General features: G+C 42.1%; 1 protein-coding gene across 1 annotated transcript in view; it reads left to right on the top strand.

Annotated features, from left to right (window-relative positions):
• The window catches only part of ESR2 (estrogen receptor 2), a 77,987-nt gene extending 66,241 nt beyond the window's left edge, over nt 1-11,746 (top strand). Inside the window, exons 6-8 of the mRNA XM_088471323.1 lie at nt 4,760-4,893; nt 5,998-6,178; nt 11,482-11,746. Coding sequence (XP_088327449.1) covers nt 4,760-4,893; nt 5,998-6,178; nt 11,482-11,665 — 499 coding nt within the window. The 3' untranslated portion in view covers nt 11,666-11,746. The remainder of the gene's footprint in view (nt 1-4,759; nt 4,894-5,997; nt 6,179-11,481) is intronic.
• Nucleotides 11,747-26,226: the final 14,480 nt, after the last annotated feature.

The raw sequence follows: 26,226 nt of genomic DNA, 5'->3' as shown, positions 1-26,226 counted from the left end.
ACTCACAGCTTTCTCAGGAGACAAAAAAATTGGTATATACAGCTGGTCAAACAACTCACAATCCTTTACGCGTTTCTCCGCCTCTCTGAATAGTCAGCGGCTGCCTCAGAAGAAGACTATCTGCTTTGCATTGTTTTCCACACTCCTAACTACAGCTGAAAGCTATGGGTATTACATCTGATATATGCTAATAATAACGAAGCTCTGGACTAATTAAACTTCTAAAGCTGAAAAGTCACAAAGTGTCATGAGGGAGTGTATTACCAAACACATCCATGTGATTTTTAATTAGGAAAAGCCGTCAACAGTCTCTGATGAATGTCTTTTAATATGTTTTAATATTGATTGTAAAGTGGTAATAATGGTCGGTACACAAATATTTATTTTATTTTGTTTCATTTTATAGTATTCTATCTTGGTATACAATATTAACGTGTTTATATAGATATACGATATTACAAGTGCTGTCTATATTTTTCCTTACATGTTTGTTGTTGCTATAGGGTTTGGCACACACCTATCTTTGATAGCAGCTGTAGATGAGAACATTTTATTAAGTCCTTTTTCTTCTCTACAGTCAGGTACACTATCTGTTCTTCCCTCTTCCTAACTTTCCTAATGCAGCTATATTGCTACAGACATACTGATTTGTATTTAGAAGGCCACTGTTAACATACATCATTATCTCTTTTGGAAAACAGCCACTTTACAAAGCTATGATGTTAACCAGGGAAAATAACTTATAACACCTGAGGGTTTAAGGTGTAATGCTTGTGTGTGCATGAGTGCGTGTTACAAGCTATTCCTGTTACTAGTATATACAGTAAGCTATAAATCTAGGGCTGCTGAGAGCTCTCCTGATATTAGGGGGTGTGGCCAAGCATATGTAGTTGTGGACATTCTCCACTGTCATTATGGGGGGCCCTCTTTATATACTTGCTGAAAGGGGCATGGTCTTGTCACCATGGGGGCTTGGCTGCACCTTCACGGCAGCCCTTAACATTTTTTGTAACTGTCCTTATTTTTCAGTATTGGCCAACTGCACAATAAATTTCTCCTTTGCTGCCAGCTAGATACAGTTCTTGCTCACCAAGCTTTGGAAGTTAATATTTGTCGAAAATGAGTATTAGAAATGTAATGATCCCAATACAGGCAACAGTGGGTGTTACAAGATTTATTTATTTAAAAAGATTGTGGGCAGGATGTACTCTTGAACGTGATAAATTGGAGAGTGATAAACTACCAACCAATCAGCTCCTAACTGTCATTTTTCAAACACAACCTGTAACATGACAGTTAGGAGCTGAGTGGTTGGTAGTTTATCACTCTCCACTGTATCACTTTCCAGAGCTTAGTACATCTCTCCCTGTATATCTTAATATAATAGGGAAGAAATATAATAGCCCGCGATTTGCAGGCACCAGCACGATTTCAACGAGATAGTCACTGCATTTTAAGTGGCCAGGTTGGTTTTAACTTAAAATGAATTGTAAATTTCTGATATTTAAATGTAATATAAAATAGCTGTTACAGATGAAAGAATTCAACAAACTTACAATGCATATTGATGCAATACAAAGAGCATCCTGAAGCTGTAACTAACTGCGAATTTTTGTCATCTATTATTTGTTATTGGTGTCCCCAAAAGGTTCCCTTAAAGGACTTTCCCACACTCTGATGACTTTGTTTTGTTTATTTTCAATGTAACTTTCATCCATATTTTTGTATTTATTTGTATCTAATATTTGAATGCCTTTGTAATATTAATTTGTTAACGCAAATAAAAATTTAAATATATATATATATATATATATATATATATAGTCAGGTGCATAAATATTGGGACATTGACAGAATTTTCATACTTTGGCCTCTATTCACCACCACAATGGCTTTGAAATGAAACAAACAAGATGTGCTTTAACTACAGACTTTCAGATTTAATTTGAGGGTAATTACATCCAAATCAGGTGAACGATGTAGGAATTACAACGGTTTCTATATGTGCCTCCCTCTTTTTAAGGGGCCAAAAGTAATGGGACTATCAACTCAAAAGCTATTTCATGGACAGGTGTGGGCTATTCCCTCGTTATTTCATTATCAATTAAGCAGGTAAAAGGTCTGGAGTTGATTCTAGGTGTGACATTTGCATTTGGAATCAGTTGCTGTCGACTCTCAATATGAGATCCAAAGAGCTGTCACTATCAGTGAAGCAAGCCATCATTAGGCTGAAAAATCAAAACAAACCCATCAGAGAGATAGCAAAAACATTAGGTGTGGCCAAATCAACTGTTTGGAACATTCTTAAAAAGAAAAAACGCACCGGAGAGCTCAGCAACATCAAAAGACCCGGAAGACTACGGAAAACAACTGTGGTGGATGACAGAAGAATTATTTCCCTGGTGAAGAAAAAACCCTTCACAACAGTTGGCCAAATCAAGAACACTCTCCAGGAGGTAGGTGTATATGTGTCAAAGTCAACAATCAAGAGAAGACTTCACAAGAGTGAATATAGAGGGTTCACCACAAGATGTAAACCATTGGTGAGCAACAAAAACAGGAAGACCAGATTAGAGTTTGCCAAACAACATCTAAAAAAGCCATTACAGTTCTGGAACAACATCCTATGGACAGATGAGACAAAGATCAACTTGTACCAGAGTGATGGGAAGAGAAGAGTATGGAGAAGGAAAGGAACTGCTCATGATCCAAAACATACCACCTCATCAGTGAAGCATGGTGGTGGTGGTAGTGTCATGGCGTGGGCATATATGGCTGCCAATGGAACTGGTTCCCTTGTATGCATTGATGATGTGACTGCTGACAAAAGCAGCAGAATGAATTCTGAAGTGGTTCAGGCAATATTATATGCTCATATTCAGTCAAATGCTTCAGAACTCATTGGAAAGCGCTTCACAGTGCAGATGGACAATGACCCGAAGCATACTGCAAAAGCAACCAAAGAGTTTTTTAAGGTTAAAAAGTGGAATGTTATGCAATGGCCAAGTCAATCCCCTGACCTGAATCCGATTGAGCATGCATTTCATTTGATGAAGACAAAACTGAAGGGAAAATGCCCCCAAAACAAGCAGGTACTGAAGACATTTGCAGTAGAGGCCTGGCAGAGCATCACCAGGGATGAAACCCAGCGTCTGGTGATGTCTATGCGTTCCAGACTTCAGGCTGTAATTGCCTGCAAAGGATTTGCAACAAAGTATTAAAAAGTGAAAGTTAGATTTAGGATTGTTTAGTTTGTCCCATTACTTTTGGCCCCTTAAAAAGTGGGAGGCACATATAGAAACCGCTGTAATTCCTACACCGTTCACCTGATTTGGATGTAATTACCCTCAAATTAAAACAAAGTCTGCAGTTAAAGCACATCTTGTTTGTTTCATTTCAAAGCCATTGTGGTGGTGAATAGAGGACAAAATATGAAAATTCTGTCAATGTACCAATATTTATGCACCTGACTGTATATATATATATATATATATATATATACACAATCTTTTGCCTGGCACTCCTATTGTAATGGTAAATACTGGGTGCTCTTTCCAGCAGTCCTGGGACTGTATAAATATCTATGGCAAAGTTTGAAAGGCACCACAGATATAAACGAAGAAGTGAATCATCAACACTCCATGTGTATGTCAACGTTTCGGAGGACTTTAACCTCTTTTATCAAGACATAAATTGTCACTTTAAATATAGTGGCTGTCTTGCTGTAATCATGTCTATAATGTCACAATTGCTAGATAATAAAGCAAATGAAACAATGAAATTCAGAAAACATCAAATATGAATAATTATGGAAAAACTAAATAAAACATTTGCTAGAATAGCTGGTAATAGGCAACATTTTTACGTCTTTTCTAATATGTAAATGAATTCTCAAGCAAACTTGATAGAGTGCATCACTTAGTACCAGCTTTCCCAAACCTGGGTCCTCAAAAGCACCCTTACAGTCCAGGTTTTAAGGATATCTATGCTTGTTCACAGATGGTATAATCAAACTGACTGAGGTTTTAATGAAGTCACCTCTGCTTAAGCATTGATATCCCGTTACAGTGCCATGAGGACTGGGACTCCAGTCTTCAGGTACACCCAACACGTCATGTTTTGTGGATGTCTTTAATCATTTACAGGTCAGTTACTCTATTTTGCTGGGTCAGTAATGTCCCACCTACTGCCCCAGACAGAAATCCATGCCAGTTTCACTTCCAGCCATGCATCAGCCCCAATGTGCAGCTGGCTCTGCTCTCCACTCAGATTGGCAGGTGAAATGGGTGCGCCTGCACGGAGGAGGTCTGTCAGCTCTGCTCTCTCTGTATAGAGGGTGGGCCATGGAGTGATAAAGAGAGTTCTGCTCTGCGATCCCAGACAATATGCTCTGCTCTCCATAGCATGACCCATACTCTGGATGGGAACTTGAAGAGCGGAGTATGGGGGGGTATTTATCAAAGCTGGGACAGAGATAAAATTGTAAAATATAAATTACCAACCAATCAGCTCCTAACTATCATTTTATAAACACAGCCTGCAAAATGTAAACTGGAAGCTGATTGGTTAGTACTTTATCTCTCACAGTTTTACCCTTCTTCAAGCTTTGATAAATACCCCCCTATTTACGTCTGGACAGTTCAGGACAGGGGTCTGGATGCCAACCATGGTCTGCCAGTTGGTTACCTACACCCTAGGAAGTTGTCATCTTAATACTCTATAAACTCACATGGATAAAATGTCATTTATGTATTTACAGAGATGAAGGTAAATGTGTGGAGGGGATTCTAGAAATCTTTGACATGCTGCTAGCTACTACTTCAAGATTCAGAGATTTAAAGCTGCAACACAGAGAATATTTATGCCTGAAGGCTATGATCCTACTGAATTCCAGTGAGTAACTTGATAATACATATGGTCTTCCCTCAGCTTATGTCTAAGTTTGGAGATAATTGTTTTATATGGGTTGGGTACGGGATGGCGGCGGTCAGAATACAGACAGCAGCATCCCGACAGTCAGAATCCCGATGCATGCAGGTAAGTACCTTTACCCTAACCCTTCCTGCAGCCTGACCCTCCCTTCCTGCAGCCTAACCCTAACCCTCAGCCACAACCTAATCCTATCCCTCCCCCCCACAGCCTATCCCTATCCCTAGTGCCAAACTCTAACTTACCATGAAGACGTCAACAGCCGGGATTCTGAAGCCGGGATCCGAACTGCTACCGGCACCGACATCCCGACCGCTGGCATGCCGACTAAATCCCATTTTATATATGTCAAGAACGGCCTGTATGTGGGCAGCTTAAGGCAGGCTTATGTGTGGCAGTGAGCTGTAGATGGTGGCCACCAAAGGGTGATGCATTAAGCCTTGAAAGGTGATAAAGTGGAAAGTGATAAAGTACCAACCAATCAGCTCCTGTGAATTTACAGGCTGTGTTTGAAAAGTGGCAGTTAGCAGCCGATTGGTTGGTACTTTATCACTTTCCACTTTATCACTTTCCAAGGCTTAATACATCTCCCCCCAAATGGGAAGATCTAGCATCAGTATCAAGTGTAGAGAGAAAATGTGATTCTTCTACTGTACTAGCTACACCAGAGTGGGGCGACCTCACACATCCACTTACCCGCCACCGATATGCCCCCTGGAGCTATGCCTGACTCTTTAGTGTATTAAAGAGACCCATCCAGATATGAGGACAATATCTCCATTTCACATAATGGCTGAGCTTTCGCAATTGTTCAAATTTTGAATAAAGCAGTTTAATAACATCCATATGCTTGGATAAAACCATGGCGGTGCCTCTGACCCTACTTAATCCCACATATGGGTACAGTGTGGTCCAGAACTGGGTGAAGAAGGCAAAGTCTACTAGTCACATGCAGCAATAGGGTCATCAACAGGTGATTCCCTGCTTGTCCCCCATTGTGTACATACAATGCAAATGAATCCATGACCTGATATTTCATTATATGCCTTTCCCATGTATAACCCTCAGGCATGTTTCCACTAGCAAGTTCAGAGGAGGAGTCAGAAAGCAGCAGAAAGCTGCACCATCTATTAAACACAGTCACTGACGGCCTGGTCTGGGTCATTGCCAAGAGTGGGATCCCTTTCCGGCAACAATCAACACGGCTGGCTAACCTGCTGATGCTCCTGTCTCATGTCAGGCATGCCAGGTATGAGTAGCAATTAACATTTACAGCACGTATTACATTCATATGCCAGGGAAATAGTCATTAGGCACAAAAAATACAAATCCTTTTAAAATATTCTATCCAACTCCAGGTGATACCTACCACAGTGACCGTAGTCCTTCCACCATTAGGACCCGCGACTTAGCAAATAGGTTTTCATGTTTTTGCTGCAATTAATTTTTTTTTTTTTCAAATCAATTGGCAAACTTAGGGATAGTGTTGTGATTATGCTGTACCTGATGTAAGGTTATGAGTAGTAAGTAACAAATACTTACAGTCGGCATTCTGAGTGCCAGGTTTCTGACTGGTGTTGGGATTCCGACCTCAGGGATATGAACTACATCCCGTAACGATATATGCTGCTGTTTGCAGAGCAGGCCCGTACTGACATTGCACCAGCCATGGCATTTTCTGTAAATGTTGGTGTTCCCATATTGCATACTGCCCAGTGAATCATGGAGCTTTCTGTTGTTTTATTGGGATAAAAAATATACAATGGTTTGGCTTTGGACATGTGCAAATGGGCAGTGGTGTGCTCTGTCTGCTGTACTTGTATATCAATTTTATTTTATTGTCAGTGGCTTACTTAGTAGCTACCCGCAGGCACTCTAAGGACAACTAAAGCTATTTTCTATTTACTAAAAGGTATTTCTATAAGGCCTGCATACTATGAGAATATTTCATTATTCATATGAGTTCCAGCCCCAGTGCAGCTTACAATCCATATTTATTATCACACACTAAAGTAAATTTTGCCATAAGTCAATCCTATCCTATCAGCGTGTCTTTAGAATGTGGGAAAAAAACAATGCAAACACATGGGGAACATACAAACTCCACACAGATAGGGTGCTGGCCAGAGACAGATAGGGTGCTGGCCAGAGTGGAACCCATGAACCAAGCACTGTGAGGTAGTAATGCTAACCACCGTGTCACTATGCTGTCCACTAAATCATTTACACAAGCTGAAATATATAATTAGCTCCACCAGTGGAACTTTTAAAATGTGACAGTGAGCAATGAATACATCTGTACACCTGTATATATAAGGGGTTGTGTGTCTGCGCTCACCTACAGTATATGTAACTATCTATGTGGTATATATACCCACAGGCGCAACCTCATGGGTCTGTGTCTTGATGGTTATGTCAGTTGAGATCTCAAATGAATGCGGGAACACACTCTGGTGTATATTAAAAATAAGTGTAAGTTTAATGGATTGTACTATGAGGTGGAGACACAGTGCTCCGGTATATCTAGAAAAGTTAATCATGAAAGTCCCAAATTTTGGTCCGGGTTGTTACTGATGCAAAGAGGAGGCTCCTAGAAGGAGTCCCTTTCCGTACAGTCCCGAATATCCGTGTACCCTTACTGGACCAATGGTGCAATATTCTTGATTTTTCACACAGTGAGTGGCTTCCTTATACCTTGGTTGCAGGCGGAATAATGGGGCTCCTTTAGGGTGCCTCTTTCTCCATGGCCCTTAGTGCCTACGTCTCCCTTTTTAAACACTGTATGTGTGACAACCTTCTAGGCAGGGGTGTATCTAGGTATCCGAGCGCCCCTGGCAGTGTAATGGACTGGCGCCCCCCTCCTCTCATAATTTCAGGTAGTGCCCCCAGTAGTAGTCCCCCTATGCAGTGCCCCCAGTAGTAATCTCCCCTATGCAGTGCCACCAGTAGTAGTCCCCCCTATACAGTGCCCCCAGTAGCGGCCACCCCCTATACAGTGCCCCAGTAGTAATCTCCCCTATGCTGCATTGCCCCCAGTAGTAGTCCCTCCTATACTGCATTGCCCCCAATAGTAGTCCCCCCAATAAAGTGGCCTCAGTAGCGGCCCCCCCTATACAGTGTCCCCAGTAGTAGTCCCCCCTCTACAATGCCCCCAGTAGCAGCCACCCCCCCAATAATAAAGTGCACCCACGTGCACAGGCTTACACACGCACACAGAAAAAAAACAACTTACCTGATCAATGCTCCTGCCGACGACCACCGCTGTCCACTCCTCCGGGCCCGTTCTCGTTCTGCACTATGGGATGGGAGAAACGTCATGGTCATTTGCATATCCTTATGCGTGCTGTGTAGTCAAGGCAACCCTATATCGTATTGGTAAGTTTACCCCCAGTACATAGTAGTCTGAATCGTGTGCAAGGATTGGTGCTATGGATCAGTCCATAATGTGAGATCCTCTAATGGTATAATGATAGGATAGGGTGGGAAAACGAGAGTGGGGGTGAAGGGAAGGGGAAGCAGAGAGTAGGAAAAGATGGGAGAGTGGATTCTTATGTGTTAGTATTCGTGCACTACTGCATCAGGGTGTAGGTGTAATATGTTCTGTAAACATATGGATACATGTGATATCCTACATAATGTGGACAAGGGCTACATTCGCACTGTCATGTCTATGTGTCTCAATGATGGTGCTATTTACATATAGAATACAGCGTTTAATCTGTGTTATCTGTATATTGTGTGCCAGATACTCTGACTATTATGGCATGGTGTAGTGACATCTGTATCTTCTGTGTCAGATGTTATGTCTGTTCTGGCATTATGAAGTGGCATATGTATCCACAATCTATAATATATTCTAGGTTGCAAGTGAAATGATCTATGTGTGGTCTGTATGATATGTGCGTAGTGTGCCAGATGTTATGTTTATTATGGCATGGTGCTGTAGCAAGTGCATCTGCATACTACAGAAGATCTGATCTTACAAATGGTATAATGTGAATTGTAAGTACTGTGTTATTTTTCTCTAACTTCTTTAATAGTTGGACTTATGGCCATATGGGTATGTGCTAATATTCAACATGCTGTGGATAAAGGAATGTAGTGTACTATCGTTGGTGTTGTAAATATAGTGTCTATTTGCTCCCAAATTGTAATGACCAAGGCTCCATCTTCTGCAGATTGATGGTGTCACCTTATCAGCACGCTATTGTTAAAGTCTACGTTCAAACCTCTCGGGGTCATGGCTTTGTGAGTGTATATCCATTTAATCTATCGTCTGTTAGCATGGTTCCCTCCCCATGAAGAATAGTCCGGACGGGGCTGATTTGTGTGCCTCTTTAAAGCGTTTTGATACATATGATTTTCATATCCAATCCTAATGTTACGTAAGTGTTCATATATTCTAACTTTGAGAGGCCTGATTGTCCTACCTATATATTCCAGTCCACACTGGCATCTAAGTAAGTATACCACACCTTTCGTTTCACATGATAGGTGGTGTGTGTGAGTGGAAATGTTGTACTGTCTGTGTGCTGTTCTTGTGCGTGGTCTTACATTCTGCACACTTACTGCAGTAATTCAATCCTCTTATGTGTTTCATGAAAGGTAATGTGGTCTGTATGTCAGTTTTCGGTTTTATATGGTTCCTTACCCACTTCTTATTGATGTCTGGGGCCTTCATGAATATTAAAGGAGCCTCATTATTCTGCCTGCAACCAAGGTATAAGGAAGCCACTCACTGTGTGAAAAATCAAGAATATTGCACCATTGGTCCAGTAAGGGTACACGGACATTCGGGACTGTACGGAAAGGGACTCCTTCTAGGAGCCTACTCTTTGCATCAGTAACAACCCAGACCAAAATTTGGGACTTTTATGAGGAACTTTTCTAGATATACCGGAGCACTGTGTCTCCACCTCATAGTACAATCCATTAAACTTATTTTTAATATACCAAGAATGTGCCCCCGTATTCATTTGAGAACTCAACTGACATAACTGTCAAGACATAGACCCGTGAGGTTGCGCCTGTGGGCATATACCACATAGATAGTTACATATAGGTGAGCGCTGGTACGCAACCCCTTTTATATACATATCTCCGTTTTACGAGTCTGGGCATCTCCTGTGCCCAGCTGCTCCCACCACTGGGGAGGAAACGTGAAGCGCTGGTGGCAGAAGCTTTGATCTTACACCTGTGCACCTGCTGGGTGACCTGGAAAACAAGCACCGTGTGGGGTCCTCAGGACCGAGTTTGAGAGCCTCTGAAATAAAATCTATGGCGTTCTCATGTTGAAAGCTGACATGTCTAAAATAAAACTATCTGAGGAGAGAAAAGCTTTTCCATGACGAGATTTTGCAGCAGTTTTGGCTAATAAAGGAATAACTTCGCTGAGCACACTTCAGGGAAATAAATATTCTGTACAACAGTTGTAGATTAAGGTTTAAAGGGGGATAAATATCAAGCATTGGAGAAGTGGAGATCAATCAGCTTTGAGATAGCATTTATCAAGTATAGTCTATTAAATGATGAGTAAAGCTAATTGGTTGATACTGGCAACTTATCCTTGTCTATTTCCCCACTCTTTATATGGCTTGATACATCTCACCCATTGTAACATAGCAAATCAAAATGTTTTCAGGGTTCAATGACGGAATTTCCCATATTCATCAAACATTCTGGGGGTGAAATTACCGAGGGTCGATTTTCAGTTCCATTCTATTTTGTAGGGGAATTGGTGATGATTTTCACAATTAGGTATTTACTAAAGGAAAACCTGACTCAAAGGGGTATATTTCCTAAAGTGAGAGTTTTTAGAAGTGGAGATTTTGCCCATAGCAACCAATCAGATTCTACTTAACATTTAACTAGCACCTTCTAGAAGATAATAGCTAGAACCTGATTGGTTGCTATGGGCAACATCTCCACTTCTAAAACCTCTCACTTTAGTAAATGTACCCCGAAATCCCCAGAAATCCGACTTCACACACAAATAGAACTTCAGATAGACCATCGGTACTTCCCCATAGCCATCTGCCGAAAAAGCTTAGTTACTAGCAGTTGATTTGAAGATCGACCCAAAATCGACATGATCAATAGAACCATCAGAAGCAGTTCTATTTGATTTTAAATCATGTAGAATTGTCTGAAAACTCAGTATGACGGGAAAAAACATGGGAGAGAAGCATATGGGGAACTCTGGCTGTATAAATCAGGCATTTGAAAGACATAGAAATGATTTTAAGAAGATTGTGGCTATACAAGTTAGCACTGGGATGAAGGTGTTTGTGGGTAATACAGTGCATGTGACATGTTTTGGCCAATAGGAATTCTTTTGTATAATTTTGGGTCGATTTTTGTAAATAGATCACAAACAGAAACCAATGAACCATCGAAATCAGAATGGAACCCAAAAGAGACTGTTAGTAAATTATCTATTTTGAATAGAAACAATGTGGTCAATTTTGTGGGTTCTATTTTGGTCAATTTTAAATGGAACCAAAATCGACTTTTAGTAAATTTACCCCCTGGTGTCAAAATTCTTGGTTTCAGTAACAAAGGCATGGAGCATCTGCTGAGCATGAAGTGCAAAAACGTGGTGCCCGTATACGATCTTCTGCTGGAGATGCTGAATGCACATACTCTGCGGGATCAAAGGAAGCCAATGTCAGCTGCTGCCTACAGCGCCAAAGCTCAGAACGATGTGAGAGATGTCGCCACTCAGCCGCCTCAGTGATGCACCAAGTACTGAAATGTGAAATATGGGATTAAACAAAGCCTGCATATGTTTACAAGCTGGGTCCCACGGGAGATGAGAAAGGAGCGTATTCTGCTTTTTGTGCAAACACAATTTTTGTTATGAGATGCAAACAGAAGTTATTTAATTCCAATTAAATTGGGAATGTACTTTGTATAGTTACTATGAGAAGACAAAACTTTTATTTAGGAATTCTCAGGTGAACTGGCTCAATTTGCATGCATTCTACATTGTACATATTTGATTGGCAAACCCCAAGCCTTAGACATGTCTGCAGAGTGTGTTGTGAGGTTTAGCTACAGATTTGATAAACAATGGCAGTATATTTTATTCAAGTGGCTTAAGCAGTTGTTATGATGGGAGCGTTATAACATATATACATTGAAGATGCAAAAAAAAGTATAAACACTGGCTTTCATAACAGGTATGTGAAACCAGCCCCACTAGTTTTACATAAGGTACAGAGAAATTTCTTGTGGAGGGACTGAAGAGCATAGACCATATTTAAATCACAGCTGCCTACTCTCCATGAATGTCTGGTAGACTCCCGAGAAGACAACCTTCCCACATCCTGTCCACTTCTGCGATGACGCGTTTAGCTGTGAATCGTGTCATCATGGTCTTTCCTCCCGCTGTAATATATCATGAATTACAGCGGGATGTAGGGTCATGTTGATGCGATTAATGGTGTCATGACCCTGAGACCCCACTCTAGAATCTCCTGAAGGTGAGTCCCACAAAGTCTGCAGCTATGATGTAAAGTGCACTTTCCACATGTACGCAGTAGATGTATACTTAATACATAGCCTTCAGAATACAGCCTATACATTCCTTGGGAGCTGATGACATCACTCGGCTCTTCACGGCCAATATTCATGATGTTCTTGTTCACTGTTACTAGATAGGCTGCATTCTCCTGAAAATGAGTTCAGCCCACAAACTAGTTGATAAACTGAATACAGTAATGTCCATCGTCATTAAGTTATATGCAAACTTCACTTATTATTTAATCAGATATTAGATTTTTTTAAAAACTCCCCTTATTCTAGATTTTTGTTTCTTAAAAATCTATATAAAAATAATGTGTAAAATGCAGACTGAAGGTGCCCACACACATAGCGATATTTTACACGATCTGGCCGATTCCGACGAATCGTGACGACAGATCGTGTAAAATATGGCCAAATCGTGAGGACATCGTGAGTCCTAACTCACGATCACGATGCGATGCGCGTCCCCGCTGGTCGCACATCGCATCGTCAGATCTGCCGTGCAGTAGGGCAGATCTGACAATCTGGGACAAAATGCACTGGGGAAAAAAAAAAAAAGTTAAGCAGCGCGATAGATCTTATGCTTTTTACTCCAAATCGTGTGTGGGAGCTGCCGGGGAGCTGCCGGGGGAGAGTTCAGGGGAAATCGCACACATCGTGGGATCGTGTGCAGATCGGTATGTGTGTGGGCACCTTTAGAGGAAAAGAATCTGTAACTGCAATTATGTAAAAAGTTGCTACATGCTGCTAAAACTCAGTGGAGGAACATTTGTTGCAAAACTACACAATCCAACAGCAAAGTCTATTGTTTATTTTTTTATACATCAGCATACCAACTACATATAATACTATAGTCACAATTATACACTAGACGAAGCACAGACAATTATATAATGCTGCTGCCTGGTCGTCCAACAATATGTTTTAATGTTTTACCTATGCGTGAGGTGTGGTGCTCAGGCTGTGCTCGGGGCTTGCATTTTTGGACCCTTTCCAAAAGAAGAATGGCTCCATTTCGGGATGCGGTTAAATTACCACCGCCCAGAATGCTGGCCATCGGAATCCCGACGGCGGAAGGCCGAAGTCTATCTTTGGCCCCAAATCCCGATCTTTGGCCAAAATCCCGATGCCCGGCATCCTGAACGAGGTAAGCCGGGAAGAGTTAGCAAGTAGCTGCGGGGGACGGGGTTAGGTTTAGGCACCCCCGGGGGGACTTCGGGTTAGGCACCCCCGGGGGGATTAGGGTTAGGCTAGGGGGGATTAGGTTTAGGGTGCAGGCAGTGGGGGCTACATTTAGGCACCCCCTGGGGCGGTACTTAGGGTTAGGCACCACTAGGGGGAAGTTAGGGTTAGGCACCCCTAAGGGAGGGTAAGGGTTGGGGGGGGGGGAGGGTTAGAGCACATACCCTTCTGCTGTCAGGATATACTCCCTTCGGGCTTCCGGCATCAGTATGAGAAACAGCGGCTATTCATTACCTCCATTTCTACCCTATTCCCTGGAGCCATAAAGCACATTCGGAATATAGAGGTCTTAGACCTCAATTCAGAGAAGCTAGGTGGACTCCTTGACAGCTCTGACTAGCGGCGCCATAAGGATTCTTAGGGGGCAAGGTTCTTCAGGCCCACCTCCATCACAAAGCTTACCTAGGCCCCTTCCTCCACAAATTCCGTCAAGGCTTCCCTCGGGGAACCAGATCTTCAGCTCCCACACGAAAAGTGGGGTAAGTGCAAAAATGTAGAATAATTGAATAAATAAGTGCCCAAAGGACCCATCCTTATGGGTGGTATATATAAGACATCTCCTGCTCTGCCAGAAGGCCAGAGCAAACAAATAAAATGTTTCCAAAAAAAGGTGCTGTGCAAAGTGCCTTACTGAGTGCATTGGTGTTCCCATTCACTAGTGCCTGCTCGGGGCAATGCTGTACCTTGAGCTTGTAGCAATCGGCCTTTTGGCCAGAGGACCAGGCGATGGCCCATCACCTCCTGGTCTGATGTAATGTTAGCCCTCAAGAGTCCATATAAAAAACATTTAGCTCAGACAGGATGTCCCCACTGCCGCATATAATGGCATACTGTGATCGCTGGTCCTGTATATGTCAGAATTATTATACTGTACAGTACTGTATACTGTACTTCGTATGACATATATTATAGCTGGATAAGTGCCGATTATGCCCTCTTCATGGACTGGCCACACTTGCTTTAAAGTCAAGCATTTGATCCCTCTCTAGAAGTCTTTTGTTTGCCACGGATATGACACGTCATTTTCACTTTTTATAGCACCAGAATTATATTTTAGCATACTTATACAGACTACAGACATATTTTGACCAATTGTTGATTTTGAATATGTTGTTTCTTTGCTATCATACTGTCTGGTATATATTGGGAGGTCTAATAATAATGAGCTCAGACAGTGCAGCCGATAAAGAAACTCCCACAACCTGTATTGCAAAATAGTTTTTAACAAAGTGAGATATGAACTAAAACCAAACTGTTATATTGGTCTAGTTTCCAACCTTCTAACTCATCGATGATTTATTCTCAAGGAATTACAGAGCCTTTGGTGAAGGTCAGATTATCTTGTGTAATAATATCACAGGCAAGTGGTAGGAAATGGCATTGTAATAAGGGAATGTTGTTTGGTTACATCGTCACGTGGAATAGACCCAGGGCCAGATTAACAATGGGGCAGATGGGACTACAGCTCCAGGCCTCCACATAAAAATAGGCCCATCACTATGACAGCCTGATGATGAACAGCTGGCCACTAGCTCAGCCATGAATCAAAAGTATTAACATTTAATTTAAAATTTTCTCTTAAAATGATGCTATATTTCTACTTTTACATGTTTAGGGAGATATTGGGGCTGATAGTGTAGGGCACTAGTCCCTTTGACACAGTACTGGTCACAGCTCCTCCTCTTCTCACAGTAGACCATACCTCTTGGTGAATGGAGCATGGGCCTGATTCAGAGCCGTTCGCTATTTGCGGTCGTTCGTTCAAAAACAAGGGGTGGCTATTCAAATGATCCGTTCGCAAATTGCAGTCTGCTCACACCTCTAAGTCTGAACGAGCGAGCAAAACATACGCTCGTTTATTTGTTAAAAACGCCCCCTGGCCGCTCGCACCATACGTCATGTCCGCTATTTATTAGATTAATCGAGTACATCGACCAGCGTATGAACTGCTCGCTATTCTTGTGGTTGGTTTTTGCTACCACAATCTTGCGAGCAGTTCTGGCTATAAAATAACCCAGTGACGTGGTCAATGACGCTGCTGTATTAATTATGCACACCCATAAAACGCCCGTTTTGACCTTTAAGCACGCCTGCGTTCTGATCTCCACTCCCCGTTTTCAAGCACCTTCCCCTGTTACCACCCACATACGCCTCATTCTGTCACTCAAATTATCAGGCATTCGCTATATTGCGAGCACATGAATTTCGGCCGCACTGACTGGTTCGCGCATGCGTATAACGATCCGTACGCATGCGCAGATGTGCGAACATCGCTCGGAACGAGCGTACTGCCGCTAGCGAGTGGCTCTGAATGAGGGCCCATATACACTAAGGAGTATATTTATGAAAGTTACATTTTTGCATTCAATTTCATGTTCGATTTAAATCATCTGAAACTGAATCAAATCAACATTAGTTTTCACTGTCAAAATCTCACATTTACTAAAATTCAATTGAAATCAATTTCAAAATCGAATTCAATGTTGACCGATTTTGACTAGTGTTTTCTTATTCGGTTTTGGGTGTCCATTTCAAAACCAAACATAAACTCACCTAATAAATTTAATATAAAATCAAATTAAAAATCCACAAACACTTGCAAGAAGCTGCTGTGGTTCCCCTAATTCTGGTTTCTGTACATCTCTGATGTTTGGGCGCCTTTTCTTGCACAGGAACTGTTCTGTGAATGTGCAGAACGGATCCTGCGTCGTCGCACACAGGGCCCCCTAAGCTGCAGTCTGTCACCGTTTGGGGGCGAGGAACCCAGAGATGCAGGAGCAATGTGCACTGCGTCCATCTCTGAATGAGACCCATAATTCCTACAGCCAGAGTGAACTACATGTTTGGGTCCCTTTTATTAGAGATGTGCACAAACCCTCAAGTGTTTCTTGAATTCTTTTAAAATTGATAACATCTACAATCATGTAATTTGGACCTGTCACATAGAGTCTTTACAGTATTATTCATGTCTGGCCTGATTCATTGACGAACGCTATGGCGATTGCAGCTGCGATTCTGCATGTTGAGGATGTGCGAAATTATTGAAAAAACCCAACAGCCCTGAAAAGTACAAAGACGCCCAGCGGAGCAATCGCAAAAGCTCAGCAACTGCGCACACATTCCCAGCGTACATGCACATCCTTCCATAATCGTCAGCTCAATTACCTCCTTGACCACACAGCATGGCAGCCTGAACAGAGACGCGGGAGGCACACTGCTTCAGTACAGATTCGCAGGCACACCCAGCAACACTCCCCAAAAACAGCCACGATACGTCTGCGTTTTTGCCACCACTCACCCGCCACAGGTCAGAAATGGTGCCTGACTGCCAATAACTCTGCGTAAAGATAAGCGCTGTGAGCTGCATTGCTACTAGACTTTGGCGCATGTGAAGTGCGAATAATAAGCACGTGCAATTTACCAATAATTGCTTGATTGCAAAAACATCAGCATAGAGTCCGTCATCTCTACTTTTTATAGGGAACATAATGAAGGATCAGGGAATAGAATGTTGTTTAGAAGCTAAGATCGCCTGTCTGCTATTAGTCTATTATATTGGGGATTTGTTATTCGATTTTCTATTTAAATGTTAGTAAATCAGGGGATCCCATGTTCCTCTATGTAAAAGTACAGAATTTTTGCCGATATTCGATTTTCAATGGTATTCGCTTTTATATTTGAAAACAAAAAAACACTTCACAAATGTCCCATGAGCTTTAAGTATGTCTACAGTGGAATATCTTGTTCAGCCTCAATCTGTAGCTGTCGCTTAAAGACCTACATGTCCCTCTCAACAGGGCCGAATTATGGGCCACATGGGCCTGTGGCTGAAAATGATTAAGGGCCTATAATGAGAAGGGGAGGAGATGAGACCAGTGCTTTGTGGGTGTGACTAGTGCTGTGTGGGTGTGGCCAGAGCCACATGAGCATAGGGATGGCCATTGGTGGTGTTACCATCGATGGTTACCATCAATGGCAAAATAGCAAGACCATTGATAGTTTCAATAACCGATGGTCATCCCTGTTTTTTTACTGACTAGCCCGTGGGCCAATCAGAACCTTGGGGTGGGGTTTCGCTTTCTGTGGGGGGGCGGAGTTATGCTCAGTTTCCCGACACCTTGTATAAAAAATTTACATTCGGTTATGCTTAGCCATTGGCCATAAACCATCGATGATTATGAATCGGAAATGGTCGATGGCCATCCCTACATGAGCGTGTACACCCCTACACTATCAACCACACTATCTCCCTAAATACATAAAAATAGAAGAATTGCTGAATTTTGTGAAAAACTAGAAAAACTATTTTAATTTATGACCTACTTTGTGGCCAGCTAGTCATCATCGTGCTGCCATGACGGTGGGATAATATTTATGTGGAGTCCTGGAACTGTAGCTCCATCTGCCCCATTGTTAATCTGGCCCTGCCTCTCAACAACCATTATAAATAGCATAAGAAAACAAATGTACAAAAGGCTGGTTCAAGCAGAAAAACATGGTTTCCCCTTCAAACAGGCAGTGACATCACCAAAGTTAATCAAATAGTTGCAAAGGTACTCTGTTAGGCAGGAGACTGCAAGCATCCATTACTGCTGACCACTGCTCTACCCTGCATTTGGTTGAAAGTGACAAAAAAAATCTGCTCATAATTGAAAGCAGAGAGAAGTGCAATCCACCAACTAAGTCAATAAACAATATTAATAAGAATAAAACAAATAATTAAAGACTTAAAAGACTGGAGGTATAAGTCACTGCAAACCCTCAAATAAATAAAATACAGCAACATTGGTTGTCTTTTATATTTCAGAAACAGAAAGGTGTGATCAGCTTAGTCTTAGTGCACATCAGCAATGCTCTTGCCTTTAGCACAGAAATTGTAAAAAAAATTAAAAAAAACTTCAAAATAAATGCACAACTGTAAGTGGTTTTAAAGATATTTTTTTCTAAATTCAGTGGGAAGGAAAATTCTCAACAAAGCAAGTTGATTGCTCGAGGTATTTTTTATTCCTCTTTTTGAAAAGTACAGTAGCAAACTCAAAATGCCCAAACACGGTTGCATGAAGCGAATACCTTTAGGACTTTGGGCGGTTGTAAGTATTTCCTGCTGCCGGCAGGTGGCTGCTTGTCTAAACAATCAGGGGGCATTATGCTCAGCTTTATCCAGATTTTGGCAGACTACATTATATTGTGAATGACATTTAAAAACAATACAGCTTATTTTAGACTTTTTTGTATTGAATATCTAAAAGAGCTGTGATAAATCTACCTCTGTTGTAAAGAACAAATGTGTGATTCAGCTGCTTTTTGGGGGATATGGGGAGTATAAAGAAAAGACTGTAATTTTTTTGTATTGCTTTTATGTCATTTTTGGTAACTGTAAAAAAAAATAATATATTCAACATAAAAGTTATAGGTGTACAGTATGTTCATTAAGCTTATGTGCCTTTCTTGATTAAATTTGACTTTCTCAATGTTTTCATTTCAAACATTGGTGCAGGTAATTTGAATAATAGTGTGTAAATGTGTTGTGTAAATGAATTAAAAGCTTGTGTAAAGAAATTAAACGTTTTTATGTACAAATTGTCTTTTATCCTTAAATCAAGCAAGAGAAACTACACTAGTCAGGAATATATCCTGATAACTAAAGTATTTTTGGCATACAAATTGTATGTGGAACATTACAGATTTTCTTCCAGTAGCTGCATATATCATGCTTGCGGTATTTGCCGATGCCAAAATGGGTTATTTATGGTTAAAATTAATGCTGAAAGAATGTACTGTGAGCTACAGGCCAAAGTATTAGATACTATGCCAAACATGAGCTGTTCAGCATCTTATGATCCACAAATTTGGGGAATATGCCACCAATCTTCACGGTTTTACTACTTGAGAAGGGAATTTGAATGATGAAACGTCAATACTATCAATGTTCCGATTGGAGATAATTTTCCAATTGATGTTACCAATGATTATTCTATATCGATTTTTTTCCTTGAAATATCATTTATTCTGATTGGCGCTCCTTACTCTCCTTGCCTGCTACCCAGGACTAGAGAGTTGCTAGCAGTTTACAGGATAGCAGCTATTAACTGAATACAATGTTTCAAAGTGTAAAAATCAAGGTTTCTCGTAGCAAAAAAAAATATCAAGGTTTTATGACTGGATGTTTTAGTGGAATCTTTTTTTTTTTTCTTTTGGTTTCCAATGGCAGCAATATCGTAACAGTTGATAATTCGATTCACTTCTCTACTAATTGACTGATTCCTTACCGTAATATGGCAGTGGAGGGATTGTATGAGCAGGAGGAGCCCCTGACCACCTCCCTAAATTCTCAGCAGGGGTGGTGATGTAAAAGGAATGGAGACTACCCATGAAATATGGCAGTAAATGAGCAACCCGTGGTTCTCGTTTTTTGGGGGGCATCAGCTTAATAAAACATGAGTAGGTGGTAGTGCAGCTTTAAAGGACTAGTAAACCAAGGCCCAGTGCCCCAAAAGTTGAGAGAAGAAATGACAGCAGAGATCTATGCAAGAATTCTGGGAACGTCTAATTGTTAGAGATGAACTGGTTCAGTTCTCTGAGAACCGGACCCACCTGAACTAAAAAATATTGTGACACTGTAAGTGGTAGCGTAGTGTAATATTCAACACATATTTTAACACTGTATGTGGTAGCGCAGTGTATTCATAAAAAATATATTTTGACACTGTGTGGAAATGCAGTGTATTATTCATAAAAAATATTGTGACACTGTAAGTGGAAACGCAGTGTATTATTCATAAAAATATATTGTGACACTAAGTGGTAGCGCAGTGTATTCATAAAAGATACTGTGACACTAAGTGGAAACGCAGTGTATTCATAAAAGATACTGTGACACTAAGTGGAAACGCAGTGTATTATTCATAAAAAAATAATGTGTTAATCTCAGACTGTGCTAATATAGCCCTTTGTGTTTAAATCGCAGAATCCACATGCATCCATAGACCAGTCATGGCTCCAAAGATTATATAAATATAAATATACTCTTCTTTATTATAAAAATATGTGTATCAATTTGTAAAAAATATCAACATTCAATTGACAGGGAGAATATCTCTTATATTGCAACAATAAAACTCTGTCTCCCTTGGCAGCTGTTAAACCCGCTGAAATTGCCGAGTCAAAGCCAATGTGAAATCACCTCCTTAGGATGCCGCTGGGCAGAACAGGAAATGGTTTGTAAGTCTGGAGATGGTACATCCAAAATAAATCATCCACACGCAAGTGATAACATGCAATAGGGTGGAGTCCTCTGATGCATTTCGCCCCTTTAAACGGGGGCTTTTTCAAAGAGTGACTATCAGATGTTTAATTTAATTTATATAGCACAGAAAAACGTTCCATTAGATCCCTGGCTTAGATTGCTCATTGCTCCCAGGTGTATCAACTCAATTGAATGTTGATATTTTTTACAAATTGATACATATATTTTTATAATTACAATTACATCCAAAAATTACAGAGGCACCTGAGGCTGTAATGGTGGATTCCAGCGGGGACAATTTAATGTTGTGTGAAGATCATGTACACACTGATGAGGGTGAGGAATCAGATGATGATGGCGACAACATCTCGCCTCTGTAAAGCCAGTTTGTGCACGGAGAGATCATTGCCAGCAATGACACCTGCCCATTGGTAGCTTGTTTTGTGGGGGCCCAAAAAACCAATCGCTTCAGCCACAATTGGCAGTCCCTGTCAATGAAGTTAAACTGTGCATGTCCTGTTTACTAAATACAACTTAAGGGTGGGTGGAAGGGCCCAAGGACAGTTCCATCTTGCGCCTCTCTTCTTTGCATTATGTGCTGTTTGGGGCATTGCTCCCTGACATTTTTCATTTTATAGTTTATTAAACTGCCATCTTGTCTGCCACTCTGTGCCATGTTGGAATCTGAACTGTCACATGTTAGTGCCGCCCACTGCTGTCGCTTAGCTTATTCAGCCTGCTAGCACATTGCAACCTTTTGGCCTAAACTGGATGAAATCAATTTTGTGAGCTGTGAGGTGGTCAAAATTGACTGGAAATAAATGTTATTGAGGTTAATAATACTGTAGGTACAAAAGCAGGCCCAAATGATGTGATTTCAGCTGTTTTTATGATTTTTTAGAAAAAATTCAGATCCAAAACCAAAACACGCAAGGGTGGTTTTCTAAAAAACAAATACAAAACAGGAGATACAGATCCAAATCCAAAACACAGGGGTCGGTGCACATCCTCTACTAATTTTGGTCTCTCATTAAATCCCAGTGTTTTACCCTTAGTATTTCTTTATGTAAATCATACCCTATATGTTAGTTGTGCTCTCAGGGCATACTTCTTTCTGTACAAGGAACTCCATCACTCTGCAAATGTTAATATATTAAATAAGGTAAAAGAGCACAGAACCATGGATCACTCTACTAGGAACTTTGTAGGGCATGCTTCATGTAAACCAGTCCTGATCAATAATAATATCACAGTGCTGTGACTGAGACTGGCCACATGCCTAGATCTAACTGTGGCCAGAACTCTGTACAACTTTATTTATGACCAGTTTGGATGCACACACATTAAACAGCCCTGGAATTTAAGGAGTCAGGCCAATGAGTTATATAATTTGATGCGCTTGCTTTTGTAAATTAATTGGTAAAACATATGCTTCAGAATAATGTCTCAGATTACAAAACGGGTGCATTAATGGTAGGCAATGGGTTCACTTTGAAGAGAAACTGTCACCCAGTGGAGTATCTATAATGGGTGAAGGGTGTGCGGTGCCCACGGATCCCTGGGGGCCCACACCACACACCCATATACAGTTATACTTACCACTCCACAGTATCCAGAGCCCTGCGTCTGCCGGTGACCTGGAGCTGCAGAGCAGCAAAAATCACAGGAAAAATGGTGTGGCGGCCATTTTCCCAGTGATCTGCGCATGTGCACTAGAGATGTCCCCAGGAATAAGGTGCGGGCATCATTCTCCCGGAGACCTGTGCATGCACAGTAACTCTGGCACCAAGTCAGAATCTACTGCAATGCCAGAGAGCAGGGGGCCCACACGGAGCCTGCACATGGGCCATACTTGCCTACCTTTTGCTTCTCCTCCCCGGGAGATGCCTGGGGAGGTGAAGCAGGTGGTTTGTGATGGGGGCAGGGCCCGACGGTTTGCATCATTAAGCCCCACCCCCTTTGTGACAAATTGCCGCGATTGGCTTACATTTAAATAGGGGCGGGGCTAGGTGACGTGATTCATGTGAGAATTGCGTCATTAAGACCTGCCCCCTAAATGGGGATCGCTGCGGAAATTCTCCCCATTCTGCCCACTTCACTAGGAAGAGGGCAGAATGCGGAAGAAGTGCCTACCCTTACGGGGGTACGGGGGGTTACCCGAAAAATCGGGAGCCTCCTGCGAAAACTGGGAGGGTAGGCATGTATGACATGGGCCCTCTTCTCTCTTAAACCGTCCCTGCTATCACCAATATAATAATACTGCCCCTGCTATCACCTATATAATAATAATCATAATATACAGGTTATACCTAGACTGTATCTATGGGGTCTATTTACTAAGCAGTGTTAGGAGTGAAAAGTGATAAGAAAGTGATAAGGTGCCAGCCAATCAGCTCCCAACTGTCATCTTACAGGCTGTGTTTGAAAAAGCTGCCATGATCGGCTGTTTTGATGGGATGTAGTCGGCATCCCGGCGTTCAGGATGCCGACGGTCTGAATATCGGCGTCGAACTCCCGTCAGATCGGGATCCCGGCACCAGTATCCCGACCGCCGGCATCCCGAAGGTAAGTATCAGGGTGTTAGGCGGAGGTTAGGGTTAGGTAGCTGGGTTAGGCATTAGGGGGAGGGTTAGGCACCGGGGAGGGAGTGTTAAGTTTAGGGTACGGGGAGGTTAGGCTTAGGCACTAGAGGGAGGTTAGGATTAGGCACCAGGGAGGGAGGGTTAGGATAGGGGTTAGGGTAGGGATTAGGAAAATACTTACTGCTTACTGCTAGCTGCTGCTTTGCAAGTCACCTCACTTTCCATTCCCTCTATTTTCTCCCCTCCCCCCCTAAAATAAAGAAAAGTATGTGCCCTCCTTTTGGGTGCACTTGGCCAATCTTGTTATTATTTTAAATTAACTTAATTCTCTCTATTTACTATTCTTTACCTAGACAACTACTGTCTCATTCGTACTTATCTCAATTGTTATATTCATTGAACAATGGACACTGTTCTGTCTTTGGATTAATATGTTCACAATCCTTTGTACTTTAATTCTGTACAGGGGCTGGCTGGCAACTTTTAGTCTGGGGGGCACATGCAATGAAATGGCCCGGGCGGGGGCATAGACCGAGGCCTGGTACCGTAGATGCAGTTGGAGGGCCGGGCCCCGGGACGGTCCGGGCCCCATAGCATCTGCAGTTACTGCACCTACAGTAGTTACACCACTGCACACATATACAATAACACACATACATACAGTTACACACATACATACAGACACAATTTGCAGTCACACACTAATACACACCTAGTCACAAATTAATACACACACATAGTCACATACGCACATACAGTTACACACATGCATATACACATTTATTCACTGTCACACACTAATACACACATACATACAGTTACACACTGATACACACATACATACAGTTACACACTGATACACACCTACAGTCACAAATTAATACACACACACAGTCCACATATAATCACATACACACACACACACACACACACACACACACACACTGATAAATATAGTCAGACACACATACCCACAGTCACAGACATACATACACACACTCAGAGCCGTAACTAGACTTTTTGGGCGCCCCCCTCATTTTTCAAAGGAACATAATGCACCCAAAAAAGGGCCATGGCTTCATGGGGAAGAGACAGGGGAGGCCAGGAGATGCTGGGGATGAAATAAGAGGAAGCTACAAGCAAGAATGATAATAAACAGATATTTGACTGGCCGAAACAGCGCACCCTGACCTGTGGTGCCCTGTGCGATGGCACCGGCCGCACTACCCTAGCTACGGCCCTGCACACACTTATACAGACATACACACAGTCACACACAAACATGCATAAACACACTTAAATATAAACACATACACAAACACATACATACAGTTACAGAGACAACTACATACACACAGATACATGCATACAGTTACAGAGACACATATACACACATACATGCATACAGTTACAGAGACACACACACAGATACATGCATACAGTTACAGAGACACATATATACACACAGATACATGCATACAGTTACAGAGACACATACATACATGCATACAGTTACAGAGACACATACATACATGCATACAGTTACAGAGACACATACATACACACACACATACAGTTACAGACTCATACTTACACACTTATACACAGTCACAGGATCCCCCCCTCTCTATAACCTTACTGTCAGACAGGATACAGTATACTCACTGTTTATGTACTCCATCCACTCTCATCCATGCTGCTGCTGGCCTGGAACTGACTGCCGTGTAGCCCCGCCCCCTGTCCTGACTCCGCCTCCCTGTTAGCCTACTTCGAACTGCACTGTACTGTGACACTGTCACTGACTGCAGCTGCAATGAATGGCCTGGGGCCCGCTGCGAGAGAACGCAGAACAGGAGGCGGGGCAAGAGGTAGGAAGTCCGATGGAGCAGAGAGCGGAGGAGGACCAGCCCCAGCCGACGGCCTTCCACAGCCTGCGCTGCTATGTGTATGCAGATCACGGCTGCGTGCGGCCCCATGCCACTAAAATGTTACCGGCCTGGGGGGCACATGGCACCCTGCCCCCCGACCCAGCCAGCCAATGATTCTATACCTTTAATAAAAATTCTGATAAAAAAAATTAATAAAGGCTAATAGAAGACTAATGCCTTTCTAAAACCGTAAATAAAAAAAACTGTAAAAAAAGATATTATGGAAGCAACTCAGAGCACCTATAATGAAGAGAGACTGGACTACAATGATAGCAATTATTTCAAAACTGCATTACTGTCTACTGAATATAGTGGTAGAATGAATATAGGTGTCGTTAGTAAACCACTTAGGAGTCTACAGTATTTACTAAAATGTGTTAGGAGATAAAGTGAACAGTGATAAGGTACCAGACAATCAGCTCCTAACTGCCATTTTTCAAACAGCCTGTGACACGGCAGTTAGGAGCTGATTGGCTGGTACCTTATCACTGTTCACCTTATCTCTTAACACAGCTTAGTACATAGACAACCTAATCTGTGCTGTGATGGTGGGATCTGCCCAAACAAGCCTAAAAAGGGGTGTGATCAGGCCCAGTGACAGGGGGGGCCCAGGGGTACAACTCTACCTAGCCTAGGGGATCCCAGAGTGTACCGCTGCCTGATGATCAGCAGGGTGCAGGCGTGTACAGGGACCCTGCTGATTACTGCAGCTGCAAGTCCAGTGGCAAGGGGGGGGGGGGGGAGAGGAGGGTGCCACCTGGTTGGGGGACAT

The sequence above is a fragment of the Taudactylus pleione genome, unplaced genomic scaffold (genome assembly GCF_031769625.1).
Source record: "Taudactylus pleione unplaced genomic scaffold, aTauple2 ptg000113l, whole genome shotgun sequence".
NCBI classification, from domain to species: domain Eukaryota; kingdom Metazoa; phylum Chordata; class Amphibia; order Anura; family Myobatrachidae; genus Taudactylus; species Taudactylus pleione.
The sequence above is the reverse complement of the archived record's forward strand: the minus strand, read 5'-3'. Positions and strand labels throughout refer to the sequence as shown.